General features: G+C 40.0%; 1 protein-coding gene across 1 annotated transcript in view; it reads left to right on the plus strand.

Moving 5' to 3' along the window:
- Nucleotides 1-1082: 1082 nt before the first annotated feature.
- Nucleotides 1083-17672, plus strand: part of LOC135504071 (E3 ubiquitin-protein ligase MARCHF9-like) — a 33849-nt gene continuing 17259 nt past the window's right edge. Inside the window, exon 1 of the mRNA XM_064922350.1 lies at nt 1083-2897. Coding sequence (XP_064778422.1) covers nt 2574-2897 — 324 coding nt within the window. The 5' untranslated portion in view covers nt 1083-2573. The remainder of the gene's footprint in view (nt 2898-17672) is intronic.

Raw genomic sequence — 17672 nt, forward strand, 5'->3', positions numbered from 1 at the left:
TACTGTAAGGGGTTTTTGTGTAGGAATACAGAAAGCAAATATGATCTTAGCTCTGGTCCAGGGCTTTAGTGAGCATGGAGGAACTACCTGGACCAGAGCTAATATGATCTGTGAGAGGCAATGAGAATTATGGTAATAATGGTACGTAAAACAAACATCCACATATCATAAATACCTAACATAGTCCCAATACAGTATCAGCTTCCTCCACCATTTATGGAGACTTCACATAGTAGCCTACCCATGGCACTGCCTCTCAAGCCAGGCTCCATGTCGAAAAATGTACAAGTGCAAAGAGTATGTGTGAAAAATCCATTCCAATCAATTCTGTGCAGGGTGGCAGGGCATTGCTATGGGTTCAGAATGTTGAATGTGGGGGCCGGCCAGCGGTCAAACAACCACCAATAATTGAGTGTGTGTGGCTTTCTCAGTAGTTTTTCCGTCACCATGACACTATGAATCTCAAATCAAATTGTATTTGTCACATACACATGGTTAGCAGATGTTAATGCGAATGTAGTGAAATGCTTGTGCTTCTAGTTTCCGACAGTGCAGGAATATTACAGAGAAAGAAAGAAAGAAAGAAAGAAAGAAAGAAAGAAAGAAAGAAAGAAAGAAAGAAAGAAAGAAAGAAAGAAAGAAAGAAAGAAAGAAAGAAAGAAAGAAAGAAAGAAAGAAAGAAAGAAAGAAAGAAAGAAAGAAAGAAAGAAAGAAAGAAAGAAAGAAAGAAAGAAAGAAAGAAAGAAAGAAAGAAAGAAAGAAAGAAAGAAAGAAAGAAAGAAAGAAAGAAAGAAAGAAAGAAAGAAAGAAAGAAAGAAAGAAAGAAAGAAAGAAAGAAAGAAAAAGAAAGAAAGAAAGAAAGAAAGAAAGAAAGAAAGAAAGAAAGAAAGAAAGAAAGAAAGAAAGAAAGAAAGAAAGAAAGAAAGAAAGAAAGAAAGAAAGAAAGAAAGAAAGAAAGAAAGAAAGAAAGAAAGAAAGAAAGAAAGAAAGACTCAGACAGGCATCGCCCTTTATATTTCCCGGGCGTGTAGTAGTCCATGTGGCACTGTGACTGTATACGTCACTAGGCGAGATCAGCACCTTGGACAGCGACAGCGTCTCCTGTCACTACAACAGCCGAACGAAATCTGCCCTCCCCATCCCTAACTACAGGGATACAGAGAGGATGCATCCATATCATACAGAGGAAACAGACGAATAACTGTAGAGTAGAAAATAGAAAGTGTCATACAGTTTTTCATTCTATAAGGCTAGAATTAATTTCGGAAGTATAGGTCCTGCGTTGATTCATTATCAAAGTCGACCATTTCGAGGAGAAATCAGGCAGCAAAATCGAGCAGTAGGCTATCATCCTCATCGTCACCATCTGAGAGGCTAGCCTACCATATCAACGGCATTACTGCTGTAATTGCCCTCTCGGATGTGTAGACATCTCTATCTATGCGTCTGTAATTAAAAGATTGCAGCAACTGTTGTTTTGAATTCTGGTCTGTTATTCTGAAATTTCGGTGCACCATATTTTCAACGCAAAGATAAAAGACACAGAAGAGAAATGCTGATGGGTATCGAATGAAGATGAGATGTATCGCTGTTTTGGGTGGCTGTATTTACAGCTACTTAACATGCAAATGCACTGGATTGTAAATTGGATCCACTCTGTGTGGACGTCGGGTGCAATGGGGTGGATCATTCTTGATGGATCAATCCGAAACATTACCGAGGAATAGAATATAAAATAATTATCATGATCTGACCGCTGGGATGCTACTTAAGAACAATACAAAGACGATATAATCACACGCCTTCACCTAACTTCCATTACATCGTCTTTCGGCACCCTTTTGGATTATGATTCTTGACAACAGTCTCAGATATGACTGTGTAACTGGTAATGGAATGTTTTTCACACCTCGCTCTACATTCTATTATGGCTCTACGTCACCCCGTTCTACATTTGATTATGGCTCTATGTTGCTCTCTCTTCCGCTAGTCATACTCTGTCTGTCTTCTGCTTTGGGTAGCAAAACATGGATTTTTGCTGCAAACCCCAAGTGCAATGCATTTGACGATGTGTAGAATTTAGATCGATAGTGCAAGCAATGGACTCTGACATTGTACGTTATAGGCCTGTCACGCAATTGTGGTGGTAGGGGTGGAGGAAACATCTCACTAGACTGCATTCGCAGAGTTGTTCAGTAATGAATATTGAGTGTCTCGAGCGTCTCAAGAGAAAAATATCCCATCCGCATTGTTTTAGACACACATGCCATCAGAGACAACAACCAAGACGTGGTCATTTATGTCTTACCATTTGACAGCACATTTACAGTAGGGTAGGCCTAACCTACAAGTTTGTTAAGCTCATCGGTAATGTTAATCAGAAGACGTATTGGTGAAAATGTGTCATAGTTTAAGTAGTAAAATAATTGGCTAAAAATAATAATACCAATAACCACAATAATATTATTATTAACAATAATAACATTTCGAAATCAACGGCGTATTTTATATTTGATTGAGACCACATTGTCAAATAGGTTTCATTCCCTTCCGAAGAATTCATGTAGCCAAAAATGTTCAAATATCGGATCCGAATGTTTTTCAACGAACTGAAAGTGCTGGTTTTTATGCGAGACGATTCGAGACAGCCCGACAGATCCGACGCAGATAGACCGTCCAGCATGCGGGGTCTGGGGATGGGCGGCTGCGGCTGGCCTCCCTTTGTGGACTGCTCCTCCCGGGATGACGAGGAGGAGTATTACGGGACGGAACCTCGACCTCGGAGCCTGGGCTTTGAGGAGAAGGACCCCAAACTGCAAGTGGGCATGGACACTATGTCGCTCACCAGCACCGCAAGCAGCCTGCGCTGTCGTATCTGCTTCCAGGGCCCAGAACAGGTACTGTCCGAGATAGCTACATGCTCCTTCACGTTGTCCTGCTTTTCGCGCCACAACACAACACTGCTCAATTGAACCATAGGCAATAGCCCTATGCTGTCCATGGTGCTGAATGTTAGCGCACCTATAGGCCTATAGTTAAACCTAAATGCCCTGGCTATATTTTGACCAGTTGCGAGTTGGTGTGTTCTGTGTTGACAAATTGATTTGGTTGAGAAAATACTGACAACTATTTGTATTGTAGTACTCATTGTGGATTATTGCATGACTGATGTCACGGTCCACGTGTAAACTTGAATAATAATTGGCCTGGCTATGAACTTGTAACGAATGGCAGAAGAGCATAAAAAGACTGGCACGCAGGCTTGTTTGTGGGCCTATAAGCCAAGGAAAGTATAGGCATGCAGAACAATGAACGAATCTTTGGTCCTCAGCCAAAACTTGACACAACAGATGTGCATAACCAGTGCAGCCTGGCTGAGCTGGATAATCATGGTCTTGAGATAATTATATCTTGTGTACGTGCCACTGGAGCACAGATGGAAATCACCACTTAATCACTTTATAAGATTTGATGTTTGTCATAGTGTTAATACAATATACAGTAGGTGCTAATTTATAGCATCTGTAAATTCAATGGGATGTTGCAGAAATGAGAAACCATGGAAAAGAACAGGCCGTTTTTTTTACACCTGTAATTGAACCTTAAAGGCCCAGTGATTTATATATACACTGAGGGTACAAAACAGTAAGAACACCTGCTCTTTACATGACAGACTGACAAGGTGAATTCAATATTAGGAAGATGTTCCTAATGTTTTATACACTCAGTTTATTTCCACACTTATGATCATGCTCTTTTAGTGTAAGAGCTGTTTGAAAAGACTGCTTGAAATTTCAGTCTGTTTTGGTGGGATGAAATGTGGGCCTGCCTGTTGACGTCACCAGTCAATGAATTACTTAATGGACCAATAAGAAAGAGTTCCAAACCTCTCTGCCAATAACAGCACATTTTCTATTAACCCCTCCCCACTCAGACCCCTCCCAGACAGTCCTATAGCAAAATTCTTGCTTGCTTGAGAAATTGCTCTTTGCTAAGAAGCTGTTTTTGTTTCTTTTCACCATTTTAATTGAAAACAATCACAGTAAGTACTATATTGTTACCCAAGAATGATTTGATATTGAGAAAAAAGTGTCTTTAAGTATTAAAGACACATTTATCTGTTACCTGGCTCTGGCCAGTTGTACCACATTGTCTGATTCTCAGGCTCGTTGATCGGGCCTTCAGTGAATAGACTATGAAGCACAGGCAAACAAACATATTCAGAAAACATTTAAAAGTAGCATCAATCTTCTTTAGATTGACATGATATTAACCTCTCTTTCAGGACCGCTTTCTACCACTTCGATTGAATGATTACTTGAAGGATCACTGGAAAGTCCATGATCAGATGAATTGAGGCTTTTCTGAGAGCAAACTCCATATTAGGAAGGAGTATGTTAAAAGCACTGTGTGTGTAAGCACACACTGTGTGTGTAATGTTTTTAGTAACATGCCCAAATAATAATTTCTAGGTGAATGAGACAAGATGAGCTAATTTTAAGTTTAATTTTTGCCTACATTTTCTCAAATTAGAGATTGGGCCAACTATTTTTGTTGTTGTTCAGGTAACCGAAGTTGAGTAAACATTAAAAAAGGATGTGGAACCAGTTACTTAATAATAATTAGTTGAAACAACTAGATCATTTTTTTACAGTGATGACCTATTATCTTAGACCCAGCAACTTTGTCATTTAATTGTTATTTCATTATTTAAGTGGTCACAACAGGGGACAGAGTCATGTCCCTTTCAGATAGTCTGAGTAGCCATTTGATTAGATGTTCAGGATTCTTATGAGCCAAGAGGCTGTTTAGAAGCCTCTTGGACCTAGACATGGTGCTCCGGTACCACTTGCTATATGGTAGCAGAGAGAACAGTCTATGACTAGAGTGGCTGGAGACTTTGATAATTTTTAGGGCCTTCCTCTGAAACCACCTGGTATAGAGGTCCTCGATAGGAGGAAGCTTAGCCCCAGTGATGTACTGGGCCGTACGCACTACCCTCTGTAGTGCCTTGCGGTCGGAGGCCGAGCAGTTGTCATACCAGGCAATTATGCAACCAGGATGCTCTCGATGGTGCAGCTGTAGAAACCTTTGAGGATCTGAGGACCCATGCCAAATCTTATCAGCCTCCTGAGGGGGAATAGGTTTTGTTGTACCCTCTTCACGACTGTCTTGGTGTGTTTGGACCATTTTAGTTTGTTGGTAATGTGGACACCAAGGAACTTGAAGCTCTCAACCTGCTCCACTACAGCCCTGCCGATGAGAATGGGGCATGCTTGGTCCTTCTTTTCCTGTAGTCCACAATCATCTTCTTTGTCTTGATCACGTTGAGGGGGAGGTTGTTGTCCTGGCACCACACGGCCAGGTCTCTGACCTCCTCCCTATAGACTGTTTGGTTGTTGTCGGTGATCAGGCCTACCACTGTTGTGTCATTGGCAAACTTAATGATGGTGTTGGAGTTGTGCCTGGCCGTGCAGTCATGAGTGAAGGGGGCTGAGCACTTACCCCTGAGGGGCTCCCGTCTTGAGGATCAACGTGGCAGATGTGTTGTTACCTACCCTTACCACCTGGCGGCGACCCATCAGAAAGTCCAGGATCCAGTTGCAGAGGGAGGTGTTTAGTCCCAGGGTCCTTAGCTTAGTAATGAACTTTGAGGGCACTATGGTGTTGAACGCTGAGCTGTAGTCAATGAATACCATTCTCTCATAGAAATTCCCATTCAAGTCAATATGGGTGATGGGTGAAGGGGTATGAGGCATAGCAATATAATCTAGTTCTGTGGTCTGAGGAGCTATGCCCATTCTAGTAATTCTATTTCTATGTGTGCACCACCACCAACCATTCCACTTGACTTACTGGTGTACACAACTAGCTTCAGTATTGGCTGTGTCAGAGCCTTATATTTTGAATAGAAGCCAAATGTAAGGCTCTGGGCAAAGCCTGGCAGCATTTGCTTCAAACTGGATGGGTGCCTGGATGGATGGATGGATGGATGGATGGATGGGTTGGGTGTGTGGGTGGGTGGGAGGATGGATGGATGGATGGGTGGTTTGGCATAATGGATTACTTTTACCTGAATTGACGTTTTACTGTACAACAAGTGTTTGTTTAAGTTTTATTCAGTTCCTCATCTTCTGCTGATATGATTGTAATATCTTAATAATGTCAGCCAAGTTATTATAATGTTTTTATAATGTCAGCCCAGTTATTATAACTTCTTCATCATGTCAACCCAATTATTATAACTTCTTTATCATGCCAGACCAGTTATTATAATGTCTTTATAATGTCAGCCCAGTTATTCTAATGTCTTTATAATGTCAGCCCAGTTATTCTAATGTCTTTATAATGTCAGCCCAGTTATTCTAATGTCTTTATAATGTCAGCCCAGTTATTCTAATGTCTTTATAATGTCAGCCCAGTTATTATAACCTCTTTATAATGTCAAACCAGTTATTACAACTCCTTAATAATGTCATCCCAGTTATTATAACTCCTTAATAATGTCATCCCAGTTATTATAACTTCTTTCTAATATCAGCCCAGTTATTATAACTGCTTCATAATGCCAGACAAGCTATTATAACTTCTTTATTATGTCAGCCCAGTTATTATAACTTCTTTATCATGCCAGACCAGTTATAACTTCTTCATCATGTCAGACCAGTTATTATGTCTTTATATTGTCAGCCCAGTTATTATAACATCTTTATTATGTCATCCCAGTTATAATAACATCTTGATTATTTCAGCCCAGTTATTATAACTTCTTTATTATGTCAGCCCAGTTATTATAACTTCTTTATTATGTCAGCCCAGTTATAATAACATCTTGATTATTTCAGCCCAGTTATTATAACTTCTTTATTATGTCAGCCCAGTTATTATAACTTCTTTATTATGTCAGCCCAGTTATTATAACTTCTTTATTATGTCAGCCCAGTTATAATAACATCTTGATTATTTCAGCCCAGTTAGTAGAACTTCTTTATAATGTCAGCCCAGTTAGTAGAACTTCTTTATAATCGTCAGCCCAGTTATTAGAACGTCTTTATAATCGTCAGCCCAGTTATTAGAACGTCTTTATAATCGTCAGCCCAGTTATTATAATGTCAGCCCAGTTATTATAATGTCAGCCCAGTTATTATAACTTCTTTATCATTTCACCCCAGTTATTATAACTTATCATTTCACCCCAGTTATTATGTTTTTATAATGTCAGCATAGTTATTATAACTTCTTTATAATGTCAGCCCAGTTATTATAACTTCTTTATAATGTCAGCCCAGTTATTATAATGTCTTTATAATCGTCAGCCCAGTTATTATAACGTCTTTATAATCGTCAGCCCAGTTACTATAACGTCTTTATAATCGTCAGCCCAGTTATTATAACGTCTTTTTAAACGTCAGCCCAGTTATTATAATTTTTTTAGTGTCAGCCCAGTTATTATATATTTTTTTAGTGTCAGCACAGTTATTATATTTTTTTTTGTGTCAGCCCAGTTATTATAACTTCTTTATAATCGTCAGCCCAGTTATTATAACTTCTTTATACTGTCAGCACCGTTATTATAGTGTTTTTATAATGTCAGCACAGTTATTAGAACTTTTTTATAATGTCAGCACAGTTATTAGAACTTCTTTATAATGTCAGCCCAGTTATTAGAACTTCTTTATACTGTCAGCCCAGTTATTAGAACTTCTTTATACTGTCAGCCCAGTTATTAGAACTTCTTTATAATGTCAACCCAGTTATTAGAACTTCTTTATAATGTCAGCCCAGTTATTATAATGTCAGCCCAGTTATTATAATGTCAGCCCAGTTATTATAACTTCTTTATCATTTCACCCCAGTTATTATGTTTTTATAATGTCAGCATAGTTATTATAACTTCTTTATAATGTCAGCCCAGTTATTATAACTTCTTTATAATGTCAGCCCAGTTATTATAATGTCTTTATAATCGTCAGCCCAGTTATTATAACGTCTTTATAATCATCAGCCCAGTTATTATAACGTCTTTATAATCGTCAGCCCAGTTATTATAACGTCTTTATAATCGTCAGCCCAGTTATTATAACGTCTTTTTAAACGTCGGCCCAGTTATTATATTTTTTTTAGTGTCAGCCCAGTTATTTTAATTTTTTTAGTGTCAGCCCAGTTATTAGAACTTCTTTATAATCGTCAGCCCAGTTATTATAACTTCTTTATACTGTCAGCACCGTTATTATAGTGTTTTTATAATGTCAGCACAGTTATTAGAACTTTTTTATAATGTCAGCACAGTTATTAGAACTTCTTTATAATGTCAGCACAGTTATTAGAACTTCTTTATAATGTCAGCCTAGTTATTATAACTTCTTTATACTGTCAGCCCAGTTATTATAACTTATTTATACTGTCAGCCCAGTTATTAGAACTTCTTTATAATCGTCAGCCCAGTTATTAGAACGTCTTTATAATCGTCAGCCCAGTTATTAGAACGTCTTTATAAACGTCAGCCCAGTTATTATAATGTCAGCCCAGTTATTATAATGTCAGCCCAGTTATTATAACTTCTTTATCATTTCACCCCAGTTATTATAACTTATCATTTCACCCCAGTTATTATGTTTTTATAATGTCAGCATAGTTATTATAACTTCTTTATAATGTCAGCCCAGTTATTATAACTTCTTTATAATGTCAGCCCAGTTATTATAATGTCTTTATAATCGTCAGCCCAGTTATTATAACGTCTTTATAATCGTCAGCCCAGTTACTATAACGTCTTTATAATCGTCAGCCCAGTTATTATAACGTCTTTTTAAACGTCAGCCCAGTTATTATTATTTTTTTAGTGTCAGCCCAGTTATTATATATTTTTTTAGTGTCAGCCCAGTTATTATATTTTTTTTTGTGTCAGCCCAGTTATTATAACTTCTTTAAAATGTCAGCCCAGTTATTATAACGTCTTTATAATCGTCAGCCCAGTTATTATAACTTCTTTATACTGTCAGCCCAGTTATTATAGTGTTTTTATAATGTCAGCACAGTTATTAGAACTTTTTATAATGTCAGCACCAGTTATTATAACTTTTTATAATGTCAGCCCAGTTATTATAACTTCTTTATACTGTCAGCCCAGTTATTAGAACTTCTTTATACTGTCAGCCCAGTTATTAGAACTTCTTTATAATGCCAGCCCAGTAATTAAAACTTCTTTATTATGTCAGCCCAGTTTTTATCACTTCTTTATAATGTCAGCCCAGTTATTATAATGTATTTATAATGTCAGCCCAGTTATTATAATGTCAGCCCAGTTATTAGAACATCTTTATAATGTCAGCCCAGTTAGTATAACTTCTTTATAATGTCAGCCCAGTTATTATAACTTCTTTATAATGTCAGCCCAGTTATTATAACTTCTTTATAATGTCAGCCCAGTTATTATAATGTCTTTATAATGTCAGCCCAGTTATTATAACTTCTTTATAATGTCAGCCCAGTTATTATAACGTCTTTAAAATGTCAGCCCAGTTATTAAAGCTCCTTAATAATGTCATCCCAGTTATTATAACGTCTTTATAATCGTCAGCCCAGTTATTATAACTTTTTTATAATGTCAGCCCAGTTATTATAACGTTTTTTATGTCAGCCCAGTTATTATAACTTTTTATATGTCAGCCCAGTTATTATAACGTCTTTATAATCGTCAGCCCAGTTATTATAACGTTTTATAATGTCAGCCCAGTTATTAGAACTTCTTTATAATGTCAGCCCAGTTATTATAACTTATTAGACCACTTCTTTTTATAATGTCAGCACAGTTATTAGAACTTTTTATAATGTCAGCACAGTTATTAGAACTTCTTTATAATGTCAGCACAGTTATTAGAACTTCTTTATAATGTCAGCCCAGTTATTATAACTTCTTTATAATGTCAGCCCAACTTTATTATAAACTTCTTTATAATGTCAGCCCAGTTATTAGAACTTCTTTATACTGTCAGCCCAGTTATTAGAACTTCTTTATAATGTCAGCCCAGTTATTAGAACTTCTTTATAATGTCAGACCCAGTTATTAGAACTTCTTTATCATGTCAGCCCAGTTATTAGAACTTCTTTATCATGTCAGCCCAGTTATTAGAACTTCTTTATCATGTCAGCCCAGATATTAGAACGTCTTTATCATGTCAGCCCAGTTATTAGAACTTCTTTATCATGTCAGCCCAGTTATTAGAACTTCTTTATCATGTCAGCCCAGTTATTAGAACTTCTTTATCATGTCAGCCAGTTATTAGAACTTCATTATCATGTCAGCCAGTTATTAGAACTTCATTATCATGTCAGCCCAGTTATTATAACTTCTTTATACTGTCAGCCCAGTTATTATAACTTCTTTACACTGTCAGCCCAGTTATTCTAACTTCTTTTATACTGTCAGCCCAGTTATTATGTTTTTATACTGTCAGCCCAGTTATTATGTTTTTATACTGTCAGCCCAGTTATTATAACTACTTTATACTGTCAGCCCAGTTATTATAACTTCTTTATAATTTCAGCACAGTTATTAGAACTTCTTTATAATGTCAGCACAGTTATTAGAACTTCTTTATAATGTCAACACAGTTATTAGAACTTCTTTATAATGTCAGCACAGTTATTAGAACATTTTTATAATGTCAGCACAGTTATTAGAACTTCTTTATAATGTCAGCCCAGTTATTAGAACTTCTTTATACTGTCAGCCCAGTTATTAGAACTTCTTTATACTGTCAGCCCAGTTATTAGAACTTCTTTATAATGTCAGCCCAGTTATTAGAACTTCTTTATAATGTCAACCCAGTTATTAGAACTTCTTTATATTGTCAGCCCAGTTATTAGAACTTCTTTATATTGTCAGCCCAGTTATTAGAACTTCTTTATCATGTCAGCCCAGATATTAGAACTTCTTTATCATGTCAGCCCAGTTATTAGAACATCATTATCATGTCAGCCCAGTTATTATAATGTCTTTATAATGTCAGCCCAGTTATTAGAACTTCTTTATAATGTCAGCCCAGTTATTATAACTTCTTTATAATGTCAGCCCAGTTATTATAATGTCTTTATAATCGTCAGCCCAGTTATTATAACGTCTTTATAATCGTCAGCCCAGTTATTATAACGTCTTTATAATCGTCAGCCCAGTTATTATAACGTCTTTATAATCGTCAGCCCAGTTATTATAACGTCTTTTTAAACGTCAGCCCAGTTATTATAATTTTTTTAGTGTCAGCCCAGTTATTATATTTTTTTTAGTGTCAGCCCAGTTATTTTAATTTTTTTAGTGTCAGCCCAGTTATTAGAACTTCTTTATAATCGTCAGCCCAGTTATTATAACTTCTTTATACTGTCAGCACCGTTATTATAGTGTTTTTATAATGTCAGCACAGTTATTAGAACTTTTTTATAATGTCAGCACAGTTATTAGAACTTCTTTATAATGTCAGCCTAGTTATTATAACTTCTTTATACTGTCAGCCCAGTTATTATAACTTATTTATACTGTCATCCCAGTTATTAGAACTTCTTTATAATGTCAGCCCAGTTATTAGAACTTCTTTATAATGTCAACCCAGTTATTAGAACTTCTTTATAATGTCTGCCCAGTTATTAGAACTTCTTTATCATGTCAGCCCAGTTATTAGAACTTCTTTATCATGTCAGCCCAGTTATTAGAACTTCTTTATCATGTCAGCCCAGTTATTAGAACTTCTTTATCATGTCAGCCCAGTTATTAAAACTTCTTTATCATGTCAGCCCAGTTATTAGAACTTCATTATCATGTCAGCCCAGTTATTAGAACTTCATTATCATGTCAGCCCAGTTATTATAACTTCTTTATACTGTCAGCCCAGTTATTATAACTTCTTTACACTGTCAGCCCAGTTATTGTAACTTCTTTTATACTGTCAGCCCAGTTATTATGTTTTTATACTGTCAGCCCAGTTATTATGTTTTTATACTGTCAGCCCAGTTATTATAACTACTTTATACTGTCAGCCCAGTTATTAGAACTTCTTTATAATTTCAGCACAGTTATTAGAACTTCTTTATAATGTCAGCACAGTTATTAGAACTTCTTTATAATGTCAACACAGTTATTAGTGTCAGGATTTGGCCAGGGTTGTTCCGGGTTTTGGTCACTAGATGCCCCCATTGTGCTTTTTGACCTTATGTTTTTTCCCTTGTTCCCCATTATTATTTGCACCTGTGCCTCGTTTCCCCTGATTGTATTTAAACCCTTAGTTTCCCTCAGTTCTGTGCTCTGTGTTTGTATGTTAGCACCCAGCCCTAGTGTTCTGTGTGCTCTTGTCGATTCCGGTGGACGCTCTTGTGGAATTCTGTTTTTTGTTTTTGTTTTTGAGTATCTCTTGAGGCTTTTTTGTGCTATACCTACCACCTTGTGGATTTGCCGTATTGAAGTCCGTATTGAAGGACTTCTCTTTTTTACTTTATTAAATACACCGTCTTAAGTACTGCTGTGTCTGCCTCATCTTCTGGGTTCTCCTGACTATTCGTGGCTCAGTTGGTTAAGTGACTGTTTCTCATTCCGGAGACCCAGGTTCGTAACCGGGTCCTGACAGAAACACAGAGCCAAAAATGAACCCAGAGGCAGCCAGTTCCCAGGACCTTTTTGCCATGCTGTCCCACCACCAGGAGACTGTCCAACGCCACGAAGCCGCCCTGGTTCAGCAAGAGGCCTTAATGGCTAGACATTCTCATCTTCTGTCGGAGATGCTGACTTCCATTAAGCAAATATCTGATCGTCTTACCCCGGCAACAGTTCCCGTCCCAGTACCTCAGATTCACGTACCCATGGCAGTTAACCCCCTGGCTGAACCTCGTCTTCCACCTCCCCAACGGTTCTCAGGTGATCCAAGTGCTTGTAAAGGGTTTCTCACCCAATGTTCTCTCTCCTTTGAGCTACAACCCTCGTCGTTTCCCACCGACCGGTCTAAGATCGCTTATATCATCACCCTGCTGTCGGAAAAAGCCCTGGCCTGGGCTACTGCTGTGTGGGATGCCCATAGTTCCTGCTGTGCCAGCTACTCTGCCTTTGCTGAGGAATTCAAACGAGTGTTTCAAGGCCCAAGCAGTGGTTCTGACTCAGCCAAACAGCTCCTGACTCTCCACCAAGGTTGGCGCAGCGTGACGGACTATGCCATCCAGTTCCGCACGGTGGCAGCAGCAAGTGGCTGGAACAACGAGGCGCTCACGGTGTGCTTTCTGAAAGGCCTTTCCGACACTATCCAAGATGAACTGGCCACTCGGGAACCACCGGACAATCTCGAGTCCCTGATCAAGTTGGCCTCACGCATTGACCAGCGTCTGAGAGAGAGAGAACTCAACCGTAGACCTCTAGCCCCTATCAGTCCCAGCTCCGAGTCCCCACCTTTATCCTCGCTGGCTCCATCGGAACCCATGCAGATTGGACGCATCTCCCAGGCTGAGAGAGACCGCCGGATGAGGGAGCGACGCTGTCTATATTGCGGCAAACCGGGCCATTTCCGTTCCATGTGTCCCGGGCTCCAGGGAAACGCTCTGTCCCGTACAGACCGGGGGAACTGTAACGGGAAACATAACCTCCTCCCATCCGTCCAACTCCCGTCTGCTCATTCCAGTCACCCTCTCCTGGGACAACCACAAGCTTCACCTTCAAGCCTTGGTAGACTCTGGAGCCGCAGGTAACTTCATGGATGGTGTCTGGGCGAAGGAGAATGGCGTTCCCTCTGAACCTCTAAGTGAACCCATGAGGGTCACTACATTGGATGGAAGCCCTTTGGGATCTGGACTTGTCACTCATGTCACTACCTCCTTGCGACTTTCAGTTTCACAACACCAGGAATTGATGAACTTTCATTTGATCTCCTGTTCCGAGTTCCCTCTCGTCCTTGGATACCCCTGGCTTCACAGCCATAACCCTCACATCGACTGGTCTGTGGGCACTATCAAGCAGTGGGGTCCTACGTGCCAAGCTACTTGTATTTTCCAGAATTCCCCGAGTTCTACTCCCGAGTCTTTAGAATCCATCGACCTGACCCGAGTTCCCGAGTGTTACCATGACCTCAAACTGGTGTTTAGCAAACAGAGGGCCACCATGCTACCACTCCATAGACCTTACGATTGCCCCATCGACCTGTTTCCGGGCACTTGCCCCCCAGGGGTCGGATCTTTTCCCTATCTCCACCCGAACGAGCTGCTATGGATACCTACATCAAGGACGCTCTGGAAGCAGGCCTCATGCGTCCATCCACCTCCCCGGCGGGAGCAGGGTTTTTCTTTGTGGCCAAGAAAGACGGTGGATTACGTCCTTGCATCGACTACCGGGGACTCAATGCCATAACCGTCCGTAACCGTTACCCGCTACCCCTTATGGCCACAGCCTTCGAGCTGCTCCAGGAAGCAGTTGTTTTCACTAAGCTTGACCTGCGGAACGCATACCATCTTGTGCGGATCAGACCTGGTGACGAGTGGAAGACCGCTTTCAACACGCCTACTGGTCACTATGAATACTTGGTGATGCCCTTCGGCCTGACCAACGCCCCAGCGGTGTTCCAAGCGCTCATAAACGATGTGCTTAGGGATATGCTTAACATATTTGTGTTCGTTTACTTGGATGACATCCTCATCTTTTCGAGCTCCCTTCAAGAACACACTAAGCATGTCAGACAAGTACTCAAACGCCTCCTGGACAGCCATCTGTACGTTAAGCCGGAAAAATGTGAATTCCATTCATCCCGAGTACAATTCCTGGGATTTGTAGTGGAACCCGGTCGAGTCCAAATGGACCCCAGGAAGGTAGGGGCGGTAGCGGATTGGCCCACCCCCAAATCCGTTAAGGAAGTTCAGCGTTTCCTGGGCTTCACAAACTTTTACCGCAAGTTCATCAAGAACTTCAGCTTGGTGGCAGCCCCTCTCTCAGCTTTAACCAAGGGTGGCAATGCAAGGTTTTTGTGGGGAAGAGAAGCGAGAGACGGCCTTCCAAGGACTCAAGCAGCGCGTTCTCTCTGCTCCCATCCTGATACTACCGACTACGGATGAACCATTTGTGGTGGAGGTAGACGCATCAGAGGTTGGTGTTGGAGCTGTCCTGTCTCAGAGGGGTGAAGACAAGAAGCTTCATCCGTGCGCTTTCTTCTCACACCGGCTTACCCCGACTGAGAGGAACTACGATGTGGGGGATCGTGAACTCCTAGCGGTTAAGATGGCATTGAAGGAATGGAGACACTGGCTCGAGGGGGCTTCTCACCCGTTTCAAGTGCTTACGGACCACAAAAATCTGGAGTATATCCAGCAGGCGAAGCGGTTGAACTCTAGACAAGCTAGATGGTCTCTTTTCTTCAATCGATTCCAGTTTATCTTCACCTATCGGCCCGGGTCGAAGAATCTCAAACCGGATGCCCTGTCCCGAGTCTACGCTCCTGCCATTCGAGATGACACGGACATGCCTGTCCTTCCTGCTGCTAAGATTGTGGCTCCGATCTCGTGGCAAGTTGAGGATACCGTGAGACGTGCTCAAGCTAGCGAACCGGACCCGAAAGGAGGTCCTGCCAATCGGTTGTTTGTCCCCAAGGCAGTGAGGACTCAGGTCCTTCTGTGGGGGCACTCCTCTCGCCTCACCTGTCATCCGGGCGTAGGTCGCACCTTGGAGTTCATCCAGCGTAAGTTCTGGTGGCCTACCATAAGAGAAGACGTTGCCACTTTCGTCAATGCCTGTCCCGTGTGCTGCCAGGGCAAATCTTCTCACCTCCGCCCTCAAGGACTCCTTCACCCTTTACCTGTTCCCCACAGACCCTGGTCCCATATCTCATGGACTTTATTACTGGACTTCCTCCATCCCATGGCAATACTACTATCCTAGTCATAATCGACAGGTTTTCAAAGGCGGCCAGGTTCGTCCCTCTGACTAAGTTACCTTCTGCCAAGGAAACGGCTGAGTTGGTAATTAATCATGTGTTCCGAGTCTTGCATTCCTCAAGATATGGTTTCTGACAGAGGTCCCCAGTTCGCCTCAAGGTTTTGGAAGGCCTTCTGCCAACTCATGGGGGCTTCTGCCAGTCTATCTTCAGGGTACCGGAGTCCAACGGCCAAACAGAGAGGATGAATCAAGAGCTGGAAACCACCCTCCGATGTATGACTCGTGACAACCCGTCCACATGGTCATCCTTTATTGTTTGGGCCGAATACGCGCACAACACCTTGCGCTCCTCCTCCACTGGTATGTCCCCGCACGAGTGTCAGTTTGGCTATGCTCCTCCATTGTTCCCGGACCAGGAGGCAGAAGTCAGAGTGCCTTCAGCCTTGAAGTTCGTCAGACGCTGTTGGCTTATGTGGAGGAAGACCCGTCTTAATCTTATGCGTTCCTCACAGAGGTACCAACAACAAGCCAACAGAACTTCTTTATAATGTCAGCACAGGTATTAGAACTTCTTTATAATGTCGGCACAGGTATTAGAACTTCTTTATAATGTTGGCACAGGTATTAGAACTTTTTTATAATGTTGGCACAGTTATTAGAACTTTTTTATAATGTCGGCACAGTTATTAGAACTTCTTTATAATGTCGGCACAGTTATTAGAACTTCTTTATAATGTCGGCACAGTTATTAGAACTTCTTTATAATGTCGGCACAGTTATTAGAACTTCTTTATAATGTCGGCACAGTTATTAGAACTTCTTTATAATGTCGGCCCAGTCATTAGAACTTCTTTATAATGTCGGCCCAGTTATTAGAACTTCTTTATAATGTCGGCCCAGTTATTAGAACTTCTTTATAATGTCGGCCCAGTTATTAGAACTTCTTTATAATGTCGGCCCAGTTATTAGAACTTCTTTATAATGTCGGCCCAGTTATTAGAACGTCTTTATAATCGTCAGCCCAGTTATTATAATGTCAGCCCAGTTTTTATCACTTCTTTATAATGTCAGCCCTGTTATTAGAACTTCTTTATCATGTCAGCCCAGTTATTAGAACTTCATTATCATGTCAGCCCAGTTATTAGAACTTCATTATCATGTCAGCCCAGTTATTATAACTTCTTTATACTGTCAGCCCAGTTATTATAACTTCTTTACACTGTCAGCCCAGTTATTGTAACTTCTTTCATACTGTCAGCCCAGTTATTATGTTTTTATACTGTCAGCCCAGTTATTATAACTACTTTATACTGTCAGCACAGTTATTAGAACTTCTTTATAATGTCAGCACAGTCATTAGAACTTCTTTATAGTGTCAGCACAGTTATTAGAACTTCTTTATAGTGTCAGCACAGTTATTAGAACTTCTTTATAGTTTCAGCACAGTTATTAAAACTTCTTTATTCTGTCAGCCCAGTTATTATAATATTTGTATAATGTCAGCCCAGTTTTTATAAGGCTTTTATAATGTCAGCCCAGTTATTATAATGTATTTATAATGTCAGCCCAGTTATTATAATGTCAGCCCAGTTATTATAACTTCATTATAATGTCAGCCCAGTTATTATAACTTCTTTATACTGTCAGCCCAGTTATTATGTTTTTATAAGGTCAGCACAGTTATTAGAACTTCTTTATAATGTCAGCACAGTTATTAGAACTTCTTTATACTTTCAGCCCAGTTATTATAACTTCTTTATACTGTCAGCCCAGTTATTATGTT

This window comes from Oncorhynchus masou, chromosome 18 (genome assembly GCF_036934945.1).
Source record: "Oncorhynchus masou masou isolate Uvic2021 chromosome 18, UVic_Omas_1.1, whole genome shotgun sequence".
NCBI classification, from domain to species: domain Eukaryota; kingdom Metazoa; phylum Chordata; class Actinopteri; order Salmoniformes; family Salmonidae; genus Oncorhynchus; species Oncorhynchus masou.